Source organism: Dermacentor albipictus, chromosome 4 (assembly GCF_038994185.2).
Source record: "Dermacentor albipictus isolate Rhodes 1998 colony chromosome 4, USDA_Dalb.pri_finalv2, whole genome shotgun sequence".
Classification (NCBI taxonomy): Eukaryota; Metazoa; Arthropoda; class Arachnida; order Ixodida; family Ixodidae; genus Dermacentor; species Dermacentor albipictus.
Genome location: NC_091824.1, coordinates 19166446 through 19186448, shown reverse-complemented (window position 1 = coordinate 19186448; position 20003 = coordinate 19166446). Strand labels below are relative to the sequence as shown.

General features: G+C 52.3%; 1 protein-coding gene across 9 annotated transcripts in view; it reads right to left on the bottom strand.

The window, feature by feature from the left end:
* rdx (BTB/POZ and MATH domain-containing protein rdx) overlaps positions 1-20003 on the bottom strand; it is a 219128-nt gene that overhangs the window by 23888 nt on the left and 175237 nt on the right. For 5 of the 9 annotated variants that reach the window (XM_065450705.1, XM_065450704.1, XM_065450701.2 and 2 more), the window contains one exon: positions 2328-2446. In XM_065450705.1, coding sequence (XP_065306777.1) covers positions 2328-2408 — 81 coding nt within the window. In that variant the 5' untranslated portion in view covers positions 2409-2446. Of the gene's footprint in view, positions 1-2327; positions 2447-15758; positions 16129-19495; positions 19872-20003 lie in introns of those variants that run through there. The other 4 variants (XR_010569219.1, XM_065450698.1, XM_065450699.1 and 1 more) reach the window with 2 other exon arrangements.

Below are 20003 nucleotides of genomic sequence, written 5' to 3'. Positions count from 1 at the left end.
CTTCTCTGTGGCCGTGGGCACGACCCGGTTTCAAAACGGAAACCGCGTTCTAAACAACTTCCGTTCGCCCGGTCCGGACACGCGAAAAATACCGGGTGATCTCATTCGTCGAAAACGCGCTGACCGAAAGACGGACCCGGTGCGTGCAATCGCCGAAGCACTGGCGTCCGGGTACTGGACCGAGCAGACGGCGAAAGTGCGTGGCCCGTTACGGTAAACGTGCGGACGGAAGTGGCGGGTCACGGGTAAGACTCGCAAGCCGAGCGCTACAGGTCGTCACACGTCAATCGCACTCCCGTTTCCACGCCGTGCCACCATGAAACAGTGGGGGGAAAAAGAAACGCGAAACCAAGTCTTCTGCCACACTTGCCCGTGCGAGGCATTGGATTCAACGATAACGCACTGGAGACACGCTCGAATGCGACAAGTCGTGAGATACACGATTCGGAGGTCACATGCGGAAAGAACCGGGAATTTGCCAATGAGTACCCTTCCACACGGACTCCGGAGACCAGTACGGCCGGTGACTAGCCTAAATCACGAAAATTTCAGTCGGAACTTTACGAATAAATGGGCGCTGCTCCGGCTCGTAATGCGTGATAGCATGGCAGAAGACTGAGCAATCGCGTCGAGAGGCAGGGCCACGTTCTTCTGCTCCCACGCCACTGACTTCTGCATCGATACACATGCACATCATGGGGTACACGGCGAAACAAGTTCGTACGAAAGCTATTATGGTGAATTGTCGAATGCACTCTTAAGGCTTTCCAACATTTTTCTAGGCCTTCCGAGGTCCACGGCCTCCATTTAGCTCAGAAAAACAAAAAAGCCAGAAATGTCATGTCTGTAGCCAACTAATTTCGAGAAGATTGCGAACGACTGCACATGTACTCACCACTCCCGTCTAATGCCTTCGGGTCTTGAGGGTATGCAAATAAATAAATATTTTGTGTGCGTGTGTGCTTCCCTGAGTAACCAGCTAAAGAAACTAGCAGTAACGAGACAATTTATTAACGCTCTTTGCCTCTCGCCTGCTCGACACATGTGCAAATGAAGGCCGGTCTGGCGTCATGTTTACGGGACGAAACACACGGAGCGCTAGGATGCAATCTGCAAGGAGCACTGACCACAAAATGTCGTGCGTCCCGTTTTCCAATTTATCCAATCCACAATAAGCAAACCTTTTATGCGACCGTTCGGAAATGCGCGCCAAGTGGAACGCGGCTTTGGGTGTGTCAAAAGTGGTGGTCAAGCGGTACCACAAAACCACCGGATAGCCTAAGGCCCTCAACTCGAAGGCCAGAGAACGGCGCAGCAGTGGCCGTAGGTCCCACCGCGACCGTGTGACCGTGTGGCCCGGATCCCGAATCTACAAGATGCAGAATTTATCCTGCGAACGCCCTTTGGACAAATCCGGGGCTGCGCCGAAAGGCACAGCGCCCTAATTCTCCCTTGACAAGTCAAGATGTTGAGCCGTCAGACAGCGGTGTCCTGCGGAGAAGCATCGGCGAGCGACATGTCCAAACGTGAACCAAGTGCCAAACAGCCCGGCGCCGTACCTCCCTTTGCCTGGAGGTCACCGCGCCCGCCAACTTTCAACGGGGGGGGGGGGGGCAGCGCGGCCGCTGGTTGGACCTCTCGGACGACCGTCGAGTGCTGGCTTTGTATTGGACCGTTTGAGTGACAATGGTTTCTCGGGGCATTATAAGCCGCGACGCGGCCGCCTGGAAAACCGGATCCGCCGACCCACCGGGAGCTGAGTGCCGCTTTCGAGTGGAGTGAGATGTGTCACGCGTTTTCGCCGGACGTCGCCGTGCGGGAACAGTCGCGTTTTCTGTGCGCTCTCGGCCCCCGTGCCGATCCGATCTTGTCCTGTATAATGACCTGTATATAATGTATAAAGTCCCTTTCGTTATTCTCACTGACGCCTGACTCGGAGTCTTCGCTACCAACGCTCCGTCACGAAACGGGTGACGAGCGCTACGGGACCACCTCAAAGTCGTAATAGTGGTGGAAGCGGTGCAAAGTCGTAACAGGCCCCACCAGCTACTCTGTCCTCGACTACACTGCGACCCACCGGGCACTCTCTCGTTCTCAGCATCGTAACATTAAAATATGGCATCACCGATGGTTACTGGAGATGACGAACGTTAATGTGAAGCGTTTAACAGAAGACTATGCCGATGACGTAGGAAACGACAGCTGCTGGCCGGCAAGGCTTCCCAGCCGAGCGTTCGACCGACGCCGCGTGGCGCAGCGGGGGTGCAAGCGGTGTGCTCGGCCACAGGGCCCGCCCGACGCTGTGCCGACGCGGAAGAGCCGCTCACCTGGGTGTAGCACCAGCTCTCGGCCACGGGCGTGTTGACCTCGCTCTGCGGAGGCGGGGTGGGCAGGCGGGGAATGGCCATGCTGCTGGACGACTCCGGCAGCACCTCACCGCGCGCAGCTGCAACAGAGAGAAAAGGTCACCACACGGTCGCCTGCCGCGGCAGCAGCGAGCGACGCCGAGTATACCGAGTGGTGGCCCACACGGGCGCCTCCGCTATGGGCAGGTTGCAAGTGCATAGGCGGCGCCCTGTCTTTCCGACCCCTAGCGCCATCTGACGAATAGTTGCGCGAATGTGGTAGGATAACTCACGGCGTCAGCAGCCCGCGCTGCGTGTTTGGCGTCCTGCCAAACGGTAGCGATGGCGCTAAACAGCGTGCCGATATTAATTTTAACCGGGTTTCGGGAATTACAAGATCTTCATAGCTTTTTTCGTGAAAAGAATTTAGAGAAAGGAAGTCGTCTATTTGAAGTGGGGCACGTCTACGACGTGAGGGAAGTGTTGAACTCGCACTAATCGGAAGTGACTGCTAGGTTTATTCTTCAAACGAAAAATAATGCACCAGCGAGATGCGTGAAGCTCAGCGTAAGTTACTTCGTTATCTACGGTGTGGACGCATGAAATTATAGGCGACATTGATTCTTGAAGATCGGCGACAGCAGACAAATCCTAGCGGGGAGCTGCGATTGCCGTGCTGGCATCGCAGGGAAGTGCAAGGACGCCGCGGTAGTTTCCCTGTACATACAGGACGGCAAATACGAATCCAAAACATCTCATCCAGGAACGTGGAGCGTACGAACGACTCGTAAGACCTACCAGAGGTATTCTAACGTTGCTCTCCCCAAACACAGAAAAAAGGGGATGAACTTACCAGTTGTGTTAGACTACGCTGGGAAAATATTTTCGCCCAAGTTACTGGAAGTGCGATACTCTTATGTTGCGATTTTTTCAGTGCGTGCAAAGGATGTTCCAATAAACCACGTTGTCAAAAATTTTGGTTATCTCAACTGCCCCTTCGTTGATAATATGCTGGGCGCAGAAGGGCGTATGCCAGCTCAGCCGGCTGCAACCCCTCCTCAAATCTCTCAGCAAGCCCTAACGCTGTTTGAATGGGAGAGGATTGGGAAAGAGTTCCACAGCTTTACTGCAGTACAGTGTGGGAACAAACTACTTTGTTTGCTGCATATCCTGGTACGCACTGCAGGCAGTGGCGTAGCAACGGGGGGGGTCCAAGGGGCCTGTGTGGGGGTGTCATATACGTCTGGAGACACACGGAAATTGTTGATAACCTCACCTTCCTCGAATAAACCGGGGGAGGGGGGGAGGGGACAGAAGACCTATGGGCCCCGGGTGCCAGACGACCTAGCTACGCCACTGACTGCAGGGGTCCCGTTGCTGCCATCATTGCTGTAAAAGCAAAGAATTCAGCGTTATAACGCACTTGACATAACGCCGGAACATAAAACAGCTTATGCCGTCTGACGAGCGCTATCCAGTGTTGACGCCGTTCTGCTTCATACGGTCGGCTTGGAAACCTGTAAAACTTTGTTCCTGGTGAGTTGGTGTACGTGCTGTTGCAGCCCACTACTCAACAGCTCGGGTTGCACTTCGGCATTGCTCAGAAAAGGCAACAGCTACGCGCGATACAGTGCAGAGACAGGCTTTCCGAACGCAAGCGGGCCGGTCGTATCCTGCCGGTTCCGCGCTCGCCGCCGCGAGGGGCGCCCTTGTAGGCGCGGGAACTACGTTCGCAACCTGCCTATGGACGCCGCATTCGGCGAGACACTTTTCCGGCCCGCGCGCAGTTTAATCGCACGCGAATGCGCCGCATTTGGCGACGGCACGCTCGCGCAACTCTCGCAGGATCGGCGAGGCCCGCGCCCTTGGTAATCGCGCACACGTGGAAGGACCACCTTTGCCCTGCGCCGCTTCCAGGAAACGGAGAGCGTGGCGCGCTGTGGCAGGTTCGATTCCGAGGCGCGCGAAAAATCCACGAGCGCCACCGCGCTAACGCTGCAGGGAGGGGGAGGGGCCCTCGCGTTTTGAACGCCGCGAAGGACACATCGCTCGGCGGCAACAACACCGACAGCTCCTCGCGAGCGGAAACAAGGCGGAGGAGAAGAAAATGCACACAATTCCAGCAGCCAAGAAAAAACGGGCGGGCGCATCCGAATCTGACCCAGTTTCCGCGCTCGCTGTTTCCTCCCCTCGTAAGAAGCGGAATCAAGGAGCGCGGGGATGACACAAAAGGGGGTCCCCTTCCCCCGACGCCAAGAGTCCCGGCGTTTATCGCCGCGCCCCGACCGAGCGGGCACGGACAAAAGCGAGGCGCCACGGCGCTCCGGCCACACGCAAAGGAGCAACGGCCTTCGCGCGCCGAGCCAGCCGACCGGCGCGATCTTCCTCTGCCGGGCAGTTTGAACAGCTCCCCTGCAGCGAACTTGTTCGCTCGCCCACGAGGCGTGACCTACATTGCGTGGCAGTCAGGAACGGGAAACGACCCTGTGTGGAGAGAAAGAAACGCTCCCAGACGCGGCGTCGAGATCCGGAGAAAAGAAACTCGAGCTGCCCTGCTTAGCCTGCTTGAAGGTGCTACCGTCACATCCAAGTGCTGGTGCGGCCTCCACCCAACACCCCTTTCCCCAATTCTTTATATTCTCCCTCTGCTTTCTTTCGTTTCCTTATTTCTGTAACGTGGAAATCAGGGTGCTGAATGTACCGGCACGTACGTGCACGAAGCTCGACGCGCATGCCTAAAATATCTTAAAGAACGCGCGTTACATACCGATCGGCGTGGCACAAAACGCGCGCATAAAGGCAAAGTGTATCGAAGCAGGCAACCCCAGACGAAAACGACACAAACTTTGCACTTCTAAGCGGAAAACTCGCAACGGCGCCTTCCGCCATGCGACTAATCTGAATAATACACTAAAAAAAAAAGGGACCGAGACAACGATGCCATACGTGGCTCCTACAATGAAACGCGTTCCGAAACTGTGGGGTCTCGACGAAGAAACACTTCGCGACCGCCGATAAATACCGTATTTACTCGATTCTAAGCACCCCCTTTTTTTTTCATAATCGCGATGCCCAAAGTGAGGGGGGGTGCTTAGATTCGACAAATCTGGAATGACCCCCCTCTCCCTTTTCGCTGCGACATCACGACGAGACGGGTGCGAGAAATAACATTTTATTTTTCAAACATCCAAAAGAAAAATCGGTCCAGACAGTGAGCCCACCGCTTGTGTCGGATGCTTAGTCACTATCACTGCCACTCACGAGTCCGCGCGGCTCTGCAGTCCGGCTGCGCGGCAAGATCGCGCCGCGGACGCCGTTCCACCTCGGGACGCCGACGGCTCCGGCTCGATGACAGAGCGAGCAAGCGTGCTTGGCGGTCTTGGCTACGCGCTCTTCGTAACAAATATGGGGGGGGGGGGGGGGTGCTTAGAATCGCGAAAATACGGTAGGCGCGTCACACGGCCACTAGGCGAGTTCCTCCCAGTTGCGGCCAACGAATACTACACCGTAGTCGGGCCACAGTGAGCAGTACAACTGGCGGAAAATTTCACGAAGCCAGGGGTGGAAGGAGCAAAGTGAATAACGCTCCCGATGCAGCCCGCGTCGACCACAGCTCCGGCTCAGTTATCACCGTTCGTGTTTGGGAGAGAATGCCTACGCGAACTCGGCGAGCGGCGCTTTTCCCACCTTCGGCCGGAGGTTACGCACGACACAGCTGCTTCCGATTCACGCCGGCGAAGATGCTCCCGAGCGCACATCGAGCTCGGCAGAGAGAGAGGGGGGGGAGAGCTTCCCCCTTCCGTGCGTCCCGGCCTCGCGTTGCGCCACCGACAAACACGACCGGCCAGGTTCAAACGGCGCGCCGGTCACCGCACGACGGGGTCGTCGCCGTCCCCCGACCGCACGCGGCCGATGCACGACCCGCCGGGAACGCCGCCCGCCGGCGCAACACTGGCCACCGGGCTCGGATGGAATCTACTGCAGGATACCCGCAATTTGCACACGGCGCGAACGCCGCTGCACGAACTGCTCGCGAGGCAACGCCGGACTCGCGCACCTAATACACCGCGCACGCAACGGGCCTAATCAGACGCAGGGAGACCGAGGAAAGCCGCTCGGAGCACGAGTCGAAAACGCTGCAGTGAACGCCACAATTCGACGGAACACCACCGAGGCGCATGCGCGGTTAAGCGTCCACCGTGTACTTTCATTCAAGTTTCCAGGTGACCACTAAGATTTATTTTGTACACGACAGGCGCTAACGAACCGCTAGCGCAAATCCTAGCTCAACGGGCACTTTTAACCCAAGCAAAACTGCCAGGAACAACGGCGCGAACATCGCCAAGATGTCTACGTTCGTGCAGATCTCCTCGCGCCGGCAGGACCGTGCATTCTAGCGCGGCACAGCCAAGCACACAGCCGGGATACTCTAGTCGTTCGCTTAGCATAAATAAACGTACACTCTCGAGATATCCCTCACATCTGTGACGCCAGCAGGAACCAGTGCGGCCGAGTGATGCCCTTCAGATAGGCTGACCTTGGGCGAGGCAATCCGCGAAGACGTCATTCGCTGTGAAGAGCCAAAGGTCCTCTTCGCAGATTCGAGGAATTTTGTCGTTGAAGCCAATTCGAGGTGTCGGAAAGGTCTAAAAGCGTCAAAGTCCTTCTATGGGCTGCATGCGGTTTGCGTACGTAAGCCGCTTTTGAAGCCCCACCATAGTGTCACCGTCTTGAAAACAAATTAACGAATAAGACCTGCGCAGTGTCATTCTTTCTCAATTTTCCTGCTGGCGTTTCTCTTCCGAGACGAACGTACAATCGCGTTCAATGAAACACGGTGCGCGTGTTCGATGAGGCTCCAATGCAGAACGGCGGCGCCTACATACGAAACATATCTTTAATAAATAACAGTAATGGGAGCGGCGCTTAGTTCTCAAATTTTTCCATGTCAGCGCCACCGTACAGTGTTGGGGCTCCTCGGAATACGGGCACCGTGTTGCAGCTTACATGGACCGCGACTGTACGTCAACTTGTCCAAATTTCTGTTGATCTAGTGTCACCAGGCCATGCGCGAAACGAATGACTCCCGTCGTCTTGAACGAACCGCGGTTGTCGATACTCTGCAGAATCGGACGTCCAGAAGCGATTGCTGCCCCGACGTAACGTTCGCCCTCGCCACGAGGCCAGGCGCACCAAGCCTTTCATCGAGGCTTAAGCCGACAGCAGCAGCGCACGCAGAAACAATCGCACAGAGGAAGACGCGAGGGGTGCGCGCGGCGAACGACGGGGGAGGGGCCGCGGGCAAGGGACCGGCCGTGGCGCCGGCGGCTGGGGTCAAGGCCGCCCCGCATCGAACCGGCGACCGGCTCGGCCGACCGAGCAGCCAAGGTTCCCCGCCCGAGGCCCCTCGACGAGCGAGCTGCAGGGGACGCCATCTGTCGCAGCGGCGACATGTTTAGACGGGGGGGGGGGGGGGGCCGCGGGGCTCTCCGCACACCCCGACCGCCCCCGAAAACACGGCCGCAGTTTGACCCCGAGGTCGGCCTCTCCACGCGGCTAAGGCACAACGTGGGAACGCGAGAAGGCGCGCAAGAGCGGAGAAAGGAAAAGCGTGGTATAATCTAGCAAATCAGCCTCGTTCTTTCTCACAACACGCGCCCGCTGTCCTTCTGATGAAAAATGACGCTATTCATCAAAACGGTTCTACTTTTGCGCTCGCGGTGTCCAGTGACGAGCGATCAAGCCAATCAGGGCGGTGCAGGCAAATACCGTACAATACTGTGACAATGTGACGTGCCATATCAATCGCACTTGCACTGCCTTTTGACGTGTTCGTTCTCCACGTGACGACAACGCAGCAGTCGTGGCTGCGCCGGATAGCCGTTTCGCCACGTGCTACCCGTAACAGCAGCATACAACTTTCGGCAATGGAAACACGCCCGAGGCACAGCGCTTGCTTTGAACCGTTCAGGGGCGCTCGTAGAAGTGCCGTGCTCCTCATTTGCCATCGGGGGAAACCGCGCACGTCAGCGCTCGAGCGGTGCCCCCGGCGAGGAGGCAGCAGGGGTCAACCACAGGCGACCTTGGAAGTGGCTATCCACAAGGTGCTACGAGGCACGTTGTTGCGCCGGGCCACTTTGCATGCGGTGAAAAGGGGGCCGCCTCCGGCGAGACACAGGGCGCTACAGAAGCGGAACGCAGATTAGCCGACGACGCCAATATCATGACAACGCCATCGAACGTTCACAACGCGTGCGCGCTGACTGCCTTTCAACGAAGGCCAGGATCAACCACCGAAACGCAGGAGGGGGGACAAAAGGCTGCCGCGATGGTGCGCCGAACCAGGGAAGAGGGAGAGAGAGAAGGCGGATGGTCTCGGCGCAGCCAGCGAGGGAACAAGGGTCGCGGGGATCGATCACCACGCGGCCGTTCACGGTCGGCGAGGACAGGCCGAGTGGGGGAGAAGGAACGAGCAGAGGGACAGGCGTGAATGCGTTCTGACCAACAGCGCTTGGCTACTGACACGCCGCACTGCAAAACGAACACTGACATCGCTTCGCTCGCTCACGCAGTGCTCTGCAGACCACGGGCCGCGCGTGTGCATAGAGGTGGCATCGGAGTCACCGCTAATTCGTCGTAACTCGAGTCTGAAGCAGTTTCACTGCAGCTCCAATTTTCGCGACAGCTGGCTTCAGAAGCAAACTTGACTCCCTGCTAGAATCGTCCTTGCGGCAATGATACCGCGCAGCAAATGATACTAGCAACAATACCTATGCATTATTTTTGATTATGCCTCCGCCAAACGTATTGTGCCGACCTCAATCGTTGAGTTCATTCACTGCGTACACTGCACGCATACCTGAATGAACGCGAAGCAGGAACATTCATTTTTGAAGACGTACTCATTACAGTGAATGCGAAGAGAAATAAATACCGTCAGACAGGCAGTCAACACACCTCGGTGGCACTAAAAGCCACTAATGTGGACTACAGTGGTTAAGAGAACGTAATTATCAAGCAAACTCGATCTTAATCCGCAAAAAGGAAACAATATTACCGGCACACAGCGCAAGAACTTTTGCTAGCAGTGTCTAGAAGCTGGGATTATATGTTTGCTGTCACGATCATCAAATCAATCAATGACTTATTTTATTTTCACCTAGAAAAAGAGGAAACAGGGCTAAAAGGTGAGGTACAGCTTGACGAGGGTCCTGCCCCCTTATACAGTTGACTGCAGAGCACTGTAGAACATCACAAAAATGAGACTTAAAACTAAAGTTATGCTTGGAACAAAATACACTTTCGAACAAAAAGAAAAACCTGTTTACATAGATACACACATACAAATATTTATAGGTATAGATATATATTATGCACATAGATCTATATACACATAAGTACATGTTCTGTGGTAACACACGTGCGTGACTACAATGTAAGTGAACGAATATTATATACAACACTAGTCATATGTCTGGCATAACTGACAATTGTCTTATTGCACGATTCAGATTACACAAAGGATCACACTCTTCCTTTGCGAGTTTATTAAGTAGAATGGGCATAGTGCATGTTAACGACTGCTTATCGTAATTGGCTTGCGGCGTATGAATGTGCCATTCTTCTTCATGCTTAGTACCACGGATGCTACAGTTTACATTCAGATCTGCTAGATAGAATACACAATAGATTCATTAGACATAAAATATGACTTGTAGCTCTAAATTAAACAATAGTTGTACAGAAAGAATACAGTAAAATGTCAAACTTTACAAACACATTTTTTTGTAGTAAATGAGCAAGGAATATTAGTAATGCGTCGTGCTGCTCTTTCCTAAAGCAAATGCAATTTCAAGGTTTTTCCTCGTAGTGCCCCAAACGAGGTTACAGGATTGCAAAACTGAAAATACTAGAGCACTGTAAAGTAATATCTTAATTTTAATGCGAAGAAAAAATTTCAAAAGTGCTATCGTTCCCACAGTAGAGACCTTTTTACTGACGTCTTCCATGTGATTGTTCAAGCATAGGTCTGTAGAGAATGTTACACCTAACGTAGAGACCGTGCTAACAATTTCTAAATTATCAGTATCTATTTTATTTCTTATTGAACTCACAAATTTTTTGCCTCTGCCTAAACACAACTTTTGTCCTGATGGCATTTATTCGCAAACCGTTTGCAACAGCCCAGTCTTTAAAATCTCGAAGTGCTCTTTTCCCTTCCAACTCTAGTTAGCATCCAATGTAGCAGTAATAAACATTGCTGTGTCATATTTTTTGCCTGTTACTTGTTCAACAAAGAAGTTGTTAAGAGCATCAGCTAGTGTTGCACCAGATAGCCGTTTACCTTGATGTTGAAAGTTATCAGGAAGAATGTGGGATTTAACTGGCCGTAACGGGGAGTTTAAATTTCTCCATGTCACATATGATCGCGTAGTTGAAGGTTCTGAAAATAAGTTATGCAGATATACGTTTTTAGCTATTCTCAGTTTCTTGTGAGCTGATTTCGGCATGACCTATATTCTTCAAAACTAGCTGGCTTTTTACGTTTAACAAAATGGGCACACAGCGCATTATTATGCTCGATCATATATAATAGTTCATACGTAACCTAAGGTTTACAAGCTTTCGAAGGTTTTTTAAACTTTTTCCACCGAAGATGTTCGTGGTATATCTTTTTAGAAGTAGGGATGAAAGCGGAGTATGCAATTTCACTGTTTGAATTTAGAAGGTTGTTCCACTGCTGCAGACTAACGGGGCTGCGAAAATCTAGAGAATGTGGTGTTATATATTGAACATGACGAATTGGTGTGCTCACTTTCATTAATGTGCAGGTACTGCTAATTAACACTATCAATAATATTGTTAATTAACATAAATACACCCGCAATGGTCACTGATATCTATATAAATAACATCTGCTATTATGTCACCAAAGTAGGGATTTGCAATAGAGAGCTCTAACAGCGTGGCAGTTTCGTGAGCAACATGTGTTGGCGCTGTAATTACATTGCTCAGACTGTTCACAATCATCAGGACCTACAATTCTTGCCTATAAGTGTGTGCGCATAAGGATGTCCACGTTACCGTCACCCCCAAGAAAAAGGTTAAAATTCCCTTCTACAACATGATTGAAAAGTTTGCCAGTGCAACTCAGAAACCAATTAAAATCACCAAGGGCAAGTGGTAGATGATGCAAGAAAGGTTGCCGCGGTAGCGCAGTGTAAATACTTCAATATCTGGGTTGACAATGCAGAAATCGTCCGCAGTTTCACATATGATGCCTTCCTTTACAAGAATAGCCACAGCACCTGCGCATTGGTCTCCACGATTTCTATAAAAGCATTGACAGACGGGAGGGCAAACACCTGTGATGTGTTGGTGTATCATGTTTTTGTTAGCATTATTGCTGTGAAAGATACACTTATGCTTTCCAGGAGCGTTTCCATTTCATCTTTTCTCTTTACCACAAAACGAACGTTCTGGTGAAAAAATGACAGTGATGGTCTTTTTGCTTTCATCAAGACGTTGACATCACTTAATAAAAAACCCAGAACTGTAACATAACACACAAGTAAAAGGAACAAACACGAAAAGAAGTTACCCTACACAATGTTAGACAAGTCATCCAGGCTATATATTAGAAAAGCAGCCATCCCAGCTGATTTGCGAACAGATATCTTGCCGTTTCTTCTCCATGCATACTGCCACTGGCAATTTTTTCTTTTTCCCATTCGCGGCACCTAATAGTTGCTTCCTGGCAGGGCACAAATACTCGTTTACAAATACAGGCATTTTTGATGGAAAGCCTAAGTCATCAGTAGATAGCCTTTGCTTTTTAGCCTACTCTAGAAAAGAGGCACAATGAACTTTGTGCAAACTGAATAACAATGTTAGGGGCAGTAGCATTGCCTGATGTTCTAACGCGGTGACAGATTTCAATGTCAGAGTCGCCAAGGGGCATGTCTATAGCTTGCCCTAGTTTTTTGGCAATTTCTTCCTGACTTCTTACATTATTGTATCTTGAGTGCTGTTCACTTTGTAGAAGTCTCGTCTCATGCTGCTTCAGCCCCGCACATATAGCATCACGCTCGTCCTTGAATACCTTAACATGTTCTTTCAAGGTTTGAATTTCCGTATCAATTTGACATACGGACACCTTTATTATCTTGTAGCACTCACTTATTAAGTTCAGGCTGGTCTTTATTTTCCTGAGGTCCTTTCTTAGATCTTCTAGGCTTTTTCGGAAATCACGGAATTACTGCACGACTGTTCGCTTGAAATCCTCAAATGACTTATTTATTTTGCCATGCTAAGCAAGTAGTGCAAGATTCAAACCAGCAAGATTACGTACAACTCGATAAGCAGAGTCAAGGGGCCAGTAATGTACAGTTTAAGAAAGGTAAGCACTAAGAACAGCAGCAGCAGCAGCTATGGCAGGAAAAGGTGTGAAAGAGACAACAAACTTGGTAGAAGCACACTGTCCTGTACAGCAACAGTGCAAGTGTCAAATGGGTATACACATGGCCGCAAGCTGCTGCTGCCGAATGGGATGGTCCTGGGTCTTTAATAAGCTTATAAACATTGGCACCCTGTGGCAGTGACTATGCAGTAGTAGCCATATCTTTACAGTCATGATAGGTGCAGTGCATGTTTGCAATGGCACACCACACCACGCCTACCACAGAAAAGAAAATCACCTGAAGGAGGTACCGCGCTGCTTGGTACCGCCTTCAGGCAATTTTCTTCATCTAGCTGGGCAGCGTGCTCTGTCGTGCCGCCTTCAGCCGGTTTTCTTCTAGGTGGGCAGCGTACATGTGGACCAGTGCACAGTATGGCATAGTGCGGTGTGCCGTTGCGAGCATGCACTACACCCATCGTGACCATGAAGATATGGCGACTACTGCATAGTCACTGCCGTGGAATGCCGAGGTTTATACACAGAACTTGAATCAGAAGTTCTCATAGGGCAGAAGTGACATGCGCCTGCTCTAGTCCGGTTGTGCCCACATTCACTCCCGAATCTGAGCAATCTTCGGTGGATAATGCTACAGGCAGTCAGCTTTGGTCAGCGCTTGCAGTCTATTTGATTTGCCGGCCAGTTCCTGAACTAGATCGACTAGCACTGGTCTTCTCAATTCGTTTCACACGAGTGGATGCTTTGAGCAGAACGAGTGCATGGCATTCCTTACATGCACACGGTCTGAGCTTATTCTCTAATGGCATACTCAAAACAAATACAGCATTGCAACCATGCAGACAGGTCAAGCACGACATCTGTGTTGCGCGATATTAAGCATGAAATGCCTATAGCTCCCGTTGTCGACAACCTTCAAGTGACAAAAGCCAGAGCCGTTATCCAGACACTCAAATGAGAACATCTGGGCAACCAGTCAAACTTAAAGGGACTGGCAACTAATATGTAAGGACCTAGTTTTTTACGCCACAACGCAAAGCTCACCGTCGGTAGTCTTTACACCTGCAGTGGTTACTTCCAAAGCATGTGGATATTTAGTAAGCAGCATTTTTCGATCTGAGTAGCCTCTGAAAAAGCAAGAGTCCCTCCTCCAGCAAAGCTGAGAAGTGAGAGCGATGTCGATAGTCCTCCTAGCAAATTGTGAAAGCTGCCTATCGTTCTTTCATGGGAGCGAGTGCAACTGTGGTTAACCACCTACATTTTGACTTTTTCAACCCCTCTTGAATATAAAAAGCTGGTGCAATAAGTTTGCGCTGTTGTACAGACATTTCTTATATTTGTACCACGTTTTTCCGCAAGTACACGCCTGCATCATAGCTGGCTGGCCCCGTCATTGTTATGTCAATAGACGAGCCGACCCAACTCATCGAAAACAAAGGCGAAGGCAGCGCCACTTTTTTGCTCATTACAAACGAAGGCTTATCTGCACATTGTAAGTCAGGAAAAACTTATCATGACACAAAGTATACCGCATTTCAATACTAATAAAGAGACCAGGAACTGTGTACACTAGTAGAAGGCCACGTGGTGGACCCCTTATGCAGCTTCACATTCTTGCTGCGTGGGGATATAAATCCACATTTAATGAGAAAAACATGGCTTGTTTTAGCCAGTATTATTGATAGGGAATCATTCCATCAGTAGGGTTATCTTGATTTTCTGAGCGGTTGTCTGTGCATTTAAGAAAATGGCCCCCAACCCTTTGTACAGGACTGCATTACATACGCTAATTACTGTCCAAACAATTTTTTTTAAATATTGCTTCCGAGATCTTCCTTATGTTTGTTCACGATATCACTCAAGCTTTAACTTCTAGTATGCTGAAGTTTTATTTGTCATTTCAAATAGCGATGTTCAATATGCAAATACAGGGCACCATACGCTTCATTGTCATATTTTGGTGTTGAGACGTGGTTGCCTGTTCTGTTTGAACGCCAGCAGTCTGCAAGTTCCACAGTGCAGGATTGCGTCGCCTCAAGAGATGCAGGAGACTTTCTTCTAGTTGGGCAGCGTCCATGTGGACCAGCTCACAGCGCGGTGAGGTGTGCCGTTGCGAACATGCACTGCACCCATTTTAAGATTGTGGGTAGTACCATCTCCAACCAATCTGCTTTGCCGGTTGCCACTTCACGCTTAACGTCTACTCTCGATTATGGGAGCACCAGCCATTTTCAATGTGCAAGCTTGAAGCAACTATAACCCAACAGTGTGAGAAGCAAAGCGCACAGCAAAAAACGCCAGTCACAAACACGTGGAGCTAGCTAGCGGGTCGTGAAAGATGTCCAATGCCCCAGCTGCAGTGCGACTTGTCCCACGCATGTTGACTATTTGTGCTAGGCAGCGATACACGGCAGTGCCTGCTCTACTTGGAAGAGTTTACCACAGTGAACTCTGGCGCTAGTGTGTACCGGAGCTGGAAACACGGCAGTGCAGCTAGCATGGGAATGATGGACAGTACGTGAATTTGCCTAAATCCTTCAGTATTCGAAAGGCCTTATGACTTCAAATTGGCTGCCTCCAACAAACTGTTGCATTATAAATGCAACAAGTAGTAATGATTGTGTATATGCGCCGAGGCTTATCGCACTTTGCGTTTAGAAAAGTGAGATTGCTCGGACATTTAGACCAATACACGCAGATAAAGCGCAGTAAACAAAGCCGCAAGAACGTACGAAGGCGAAGATCAGGCAAATCCACGTACTAGCCACCGATCCCATGCTGGCCGCGCGATTGCAGCGCCAGAGTTGCCTCTCGTAATTTTAGCAGAAAATTTTACGGTTCTACTACGGCCTCGGGCGGAGGCCACGGCTCTACTGCCACACACCGAACACGCCGGCGATGCCCCCAAAGTGACGGGACGCACGTGTCCCGCGCAAATCGATATGTTCCTCTACAAAGGTGAGCAAACCCCGCCGGGACGTTTTGACGCGGTTTCCCACCTTTTGCTATCGATGTTCCGGCGCACGATAGTAGGAGCAGACGCGAGCCGCTGACATCGCGAGGCCGCGCCCACCCCGGGAACTCTGGTGGACAGCTCGCCGGGACGACATCGACAGTCGCGAGGTCACGCTCCTCTGGCGTCGCAGGAATCCACGACGCGTACTGCGTGTAGACTCTACGCTTCGCTTTGGTACGCACGGCGGACAACGCGATGGGCGCTACGCCAGAAGCAGCTCTGGAAAACAAGCGGGAAATTATTTCACCGCGCCAACAGACGGCGGTGGTTGCAGCGGTCTCGCACGGCGGCAGGTTGCAAGTAGGCAGATGGCCCCCTGCCTCGCTGGCGCAAAACATGCCTCTAATCCGGCTGTTTTTCACCACCGCGGCCGTAGTTACGCAAGGGGGGCAGCGGCGGCGCCCTCGCCAGTGTTGGCGAATGCGTTTCCTCCACGCCGACCGTCGCTGCAATGACACGCGCGGCGGCGAAACGGGGAATGCCGACCACGAATGACGCGGGGCTGCTTGCGCAACGCCCTTCGGGGATGGGGACCGATGGGGCTTCGCAACGTCGTCTCTGTAACCAAAGGACGGCCGTGCACAGAAATGGATACTTTCGGACACGACGTCTTACCCAACGCTGTCGTAAGGATGCGCTGAAGAACGAACAGCGTCAGACACTGAGATTATGCCAAATGCTTCGGCCACTTCTCTTGTGCTGCAGTCAGTATAGCGGAAGCATTTCACATAAAGAGAAATGATAGTGGCTGTGTTAGCCAGCCTTCCGTAGCCGCATCTTCGAAGGAAAAAAAAAGGCTCATTGAACAGGGGTGAACAACGGTCTCATCCGCGACCACGAGGCAGTGTTTTGGGAACGACCAGTGCTGTCATTGAGGTTGAGCACACGCGTAAGCTTGACGTAAGGCCCCGAAAAGCAATCGTGTTTCAATAATAAACGCAGTTTAAAGTCAGCGCCGTGTGTGTCCCATTCTCTTTTATGTGTCGGTAGCGCTGTTTTTAAAACATTATACCTTTGTACGTTCATAAAGTTATTTCAATGCGGTACGCTTCGACTCAGGTTTCGTTACTACATGTGCGCGCTGGAATCGGCAGTCTTTTTCTTTTACATTTGCGCGGTAATATATTTGAGCATTACAACCAGGGGCGGGGTAGAATCGTGTAAATACGGTAAACCATATTTTAAATAAATGCGGCAGCAGTGTATCCGCATCTTAGTGCATCGCGGTGATACCATGCGACAGCGTTTGCACGTGGCGCACCCCCACTTCGTTCGAAAAACAAGCATGAACCTTTCCCAGCGACTCAAAAAGTGGAAACGACTGCACTCAGACAAGGCCGGCAAGGGTGAGGTTATGGTGAGAAGGCAATCGCCGCCGTCGCACTGAAAGGAATTGTCCTTTGTCAACCCGGAGCCGAGTTTTGGGACGTTGATCTTTCCTTCCAAGCAGGAACAGGGCACTCCGTTTTTTTTTCTTTTTTTACGTTGACGCTGAGTCATGGCTGACACGTGTGTTATTACGCGGGGTCGCAATAGGCCAAGTCTGTCCCGATACATGCCGAATCAGAACAGCAGGGCGAACGAAATGAAACAGCGAGTCCGCCGTCAGTTTCGACAGCGTAATCCTCCTCTCTCGAGTAGGTTCTACGAAGGAAACGCGACAAGCAAGGCAGCGCTGGTCGCAAAAGGAAAACAGGAAACCGCGGAAAGGAAGCTCGCTTGCCGAGCGATACCACGTTCCGCTGCCCTTCGCATCGTACGGGAGGAGGCACAGGGAGGCCATCGCGCATGCCTGAACAACACAGAAGCGACGACTGAGCTGCGTCTTCCATGCAACAATTATGCACAGCTGCTACCAAGACGGCTACCATGGCAAGCAGTGGGGAAAAGAAAGAAAAAAAAAAACATGCGGAGCCGCGCTGGAATCGGCGATGGAAACGTGCGGTTCGAACCACGCGGCTCACTGCGCGGTGTGGGAGAGGTGCGTCAATGTGCCAGAAAGAGCCCACACGTTGGGCGTGCGAGCCGCATTCACTTGCCAACAATTCGAGCGACGTCACAGCCTTGCTCACGAAACCTGTCCCGTTTTGCGAGGAAGCGTTACGTAATTTGCGCAAAGCGCGTCCTCGGTCGCACCTCACGGCGCGAAGGCGTTGCAAACATCCATTCGCGACCCCCAGCGGCAAGCAGCGACCACACAAGCAACGCTCGTTACGCTTCAGCAGAGCACACATGCTGCGACACGGCAAGCGTGGCAATTGACCGAAAAAACGGAGGAATGTCGTCGCACCAGGAGTCGCAGTCTCTGGCGTTACAATTTGCGCCGCGATCGGCAGCGGGGACGTGCAAGAAACCATGTGACGCGACGAGAGACAAAAATATGCCTGGTACAGCTGCACTATGCTCAGAACTCGTGGATGCAGGGCGAAGACAGAAGCTGTGGATGTGATGAGTGCTGTCACCACAACACGCTTCTCCAACAAGAACTTTCATATCCTCCAAGCGCAATGATTAAAATTTTATACACAAACGACTTGACCTGCACGCATAGGAATTGTTGCGGTACTTCCAGAGGATCTTCGTTGAAATGATCCTGACCCAAGTAAAGGAGTGCCTCCCCGAGTCACACGTAGTAGCAGGACCCTGGTAGCAGCCATCGACGCAGCCGATGGTTGTTAGACCGGGCCAACCGTTTTTAGCCCGGACTTCCCCAATGCGAAGGCACTGAAGGACAAGACAGATACGATGGTTTCCCAACAACTGCAGATAAGTTCGCAGTAGGAATCGAAATAGAAGGGGTCAAAATAAGCATTGTTAACCGAGCCTCTGGATATCTGAAACAATGGGCCCCCAAGAAGCAATATGATGCCACGCGTTTTACCACCGCCAAGCAGAACGGATTTCTAGCGCGTTGTTGGACGTGAGGCCACGCAAGAGCAACAGAAGGAAAATACTGGCCGTGACGGCGTACTACGTGGGCCTTCAGTCGAGTCCACACGCGGCTTCCGATTTTGCGGGGCAATGCGCGGACGAGTCGGTGTTGACAGCTGCCGCGGCTAGCGCTCGACTCGCTAAGCGCGTGCTCATCTGCGAGGGGCCCAGCCGGGCCAGGTAACAAAATAAACCGTGTACACCGCAACACGCGCGGCACTGCCAACAATTGCGGAAAAAAAAAAATAACCGTGCTCGTGGAAGCGTGTCGGCGCAGCGCGTGCTCCGATATATCGCGCGCCACCCGAACGGCCCGACCACCACAGCGTAGGCGACGCGGTTGGGATACGACCAACGCGTTCGAGTCACACTTGCTTTGCCATGCTCAACCGCATAGGACTCTAAATGCACGGGGTTGCCAGAGGCATCGAGCAACGCGAGCGTCGCAAGTTCTCAGTGGACTAACAATGCTACATGCACGCCGCGTGTCCGATGTAGTGCACAAAGAACGATCATCGACGAACAAGGCAGCAGTAAACAAGCGGGAGCGCAAAATGCGCGCCACCTCGCAACCGTCACTGTAGTTGACGAGGTGGCGTCTCGAGATCGCTCACCACCGCCCCGGAGACAAAAGCGCTTGCGCGCACCCCAATGCGTGGTACGCGTGCGTCGTCATGTAATGCAATCGCCAAGCCTGGTCACCGAAGCCAGGCTCGGCTCCTGCAGCGCCAGGCGACACTCGATCCCGCACGCCGGGCGCTACAAGGGCGTCGCAAATGCTGTACTCACGGCACGAGCCAATCCTCGCCAGCTGGCGTCCCCATCTCCTCTGGGCGAGTATGGCTGCCACTTTGCTTTCGATGAGAGCACCGCGGGCGCGCAGCACACAAAAGGGGCACAACACACCGCACACCGCTTCCCCCAACCGCCCGACACCGGCGGCACGGCCGCATGCGAGGACGAGCGCGCACAATCCTCGCAGCACACACAATTCGACCCGTCGACTGACGCTCCCCGCGCGGCCGCCATCGCCGCGGCAGCGCCTCCTCTCCACGTCGCGACAGCGGCGCCACGGGGAAGCGGCGGAGGACGCGGTCAGTTCGCGCAGCGCCGCCGCTGCGGTACGGAGAGCGCGCGCGGAGCGCCCCATTTCGACGTCACTGGGCTGCGAAGGTCGAGGATGACTGTGCCCACAGGATTTCCCGAGAGCAGAAACAGCCTGCACGCACGACGGGCGCCCGTACACAGAAATCGACTGCAACGCAAATGCAATAATTCCGGCATCCGTAAGGTCATT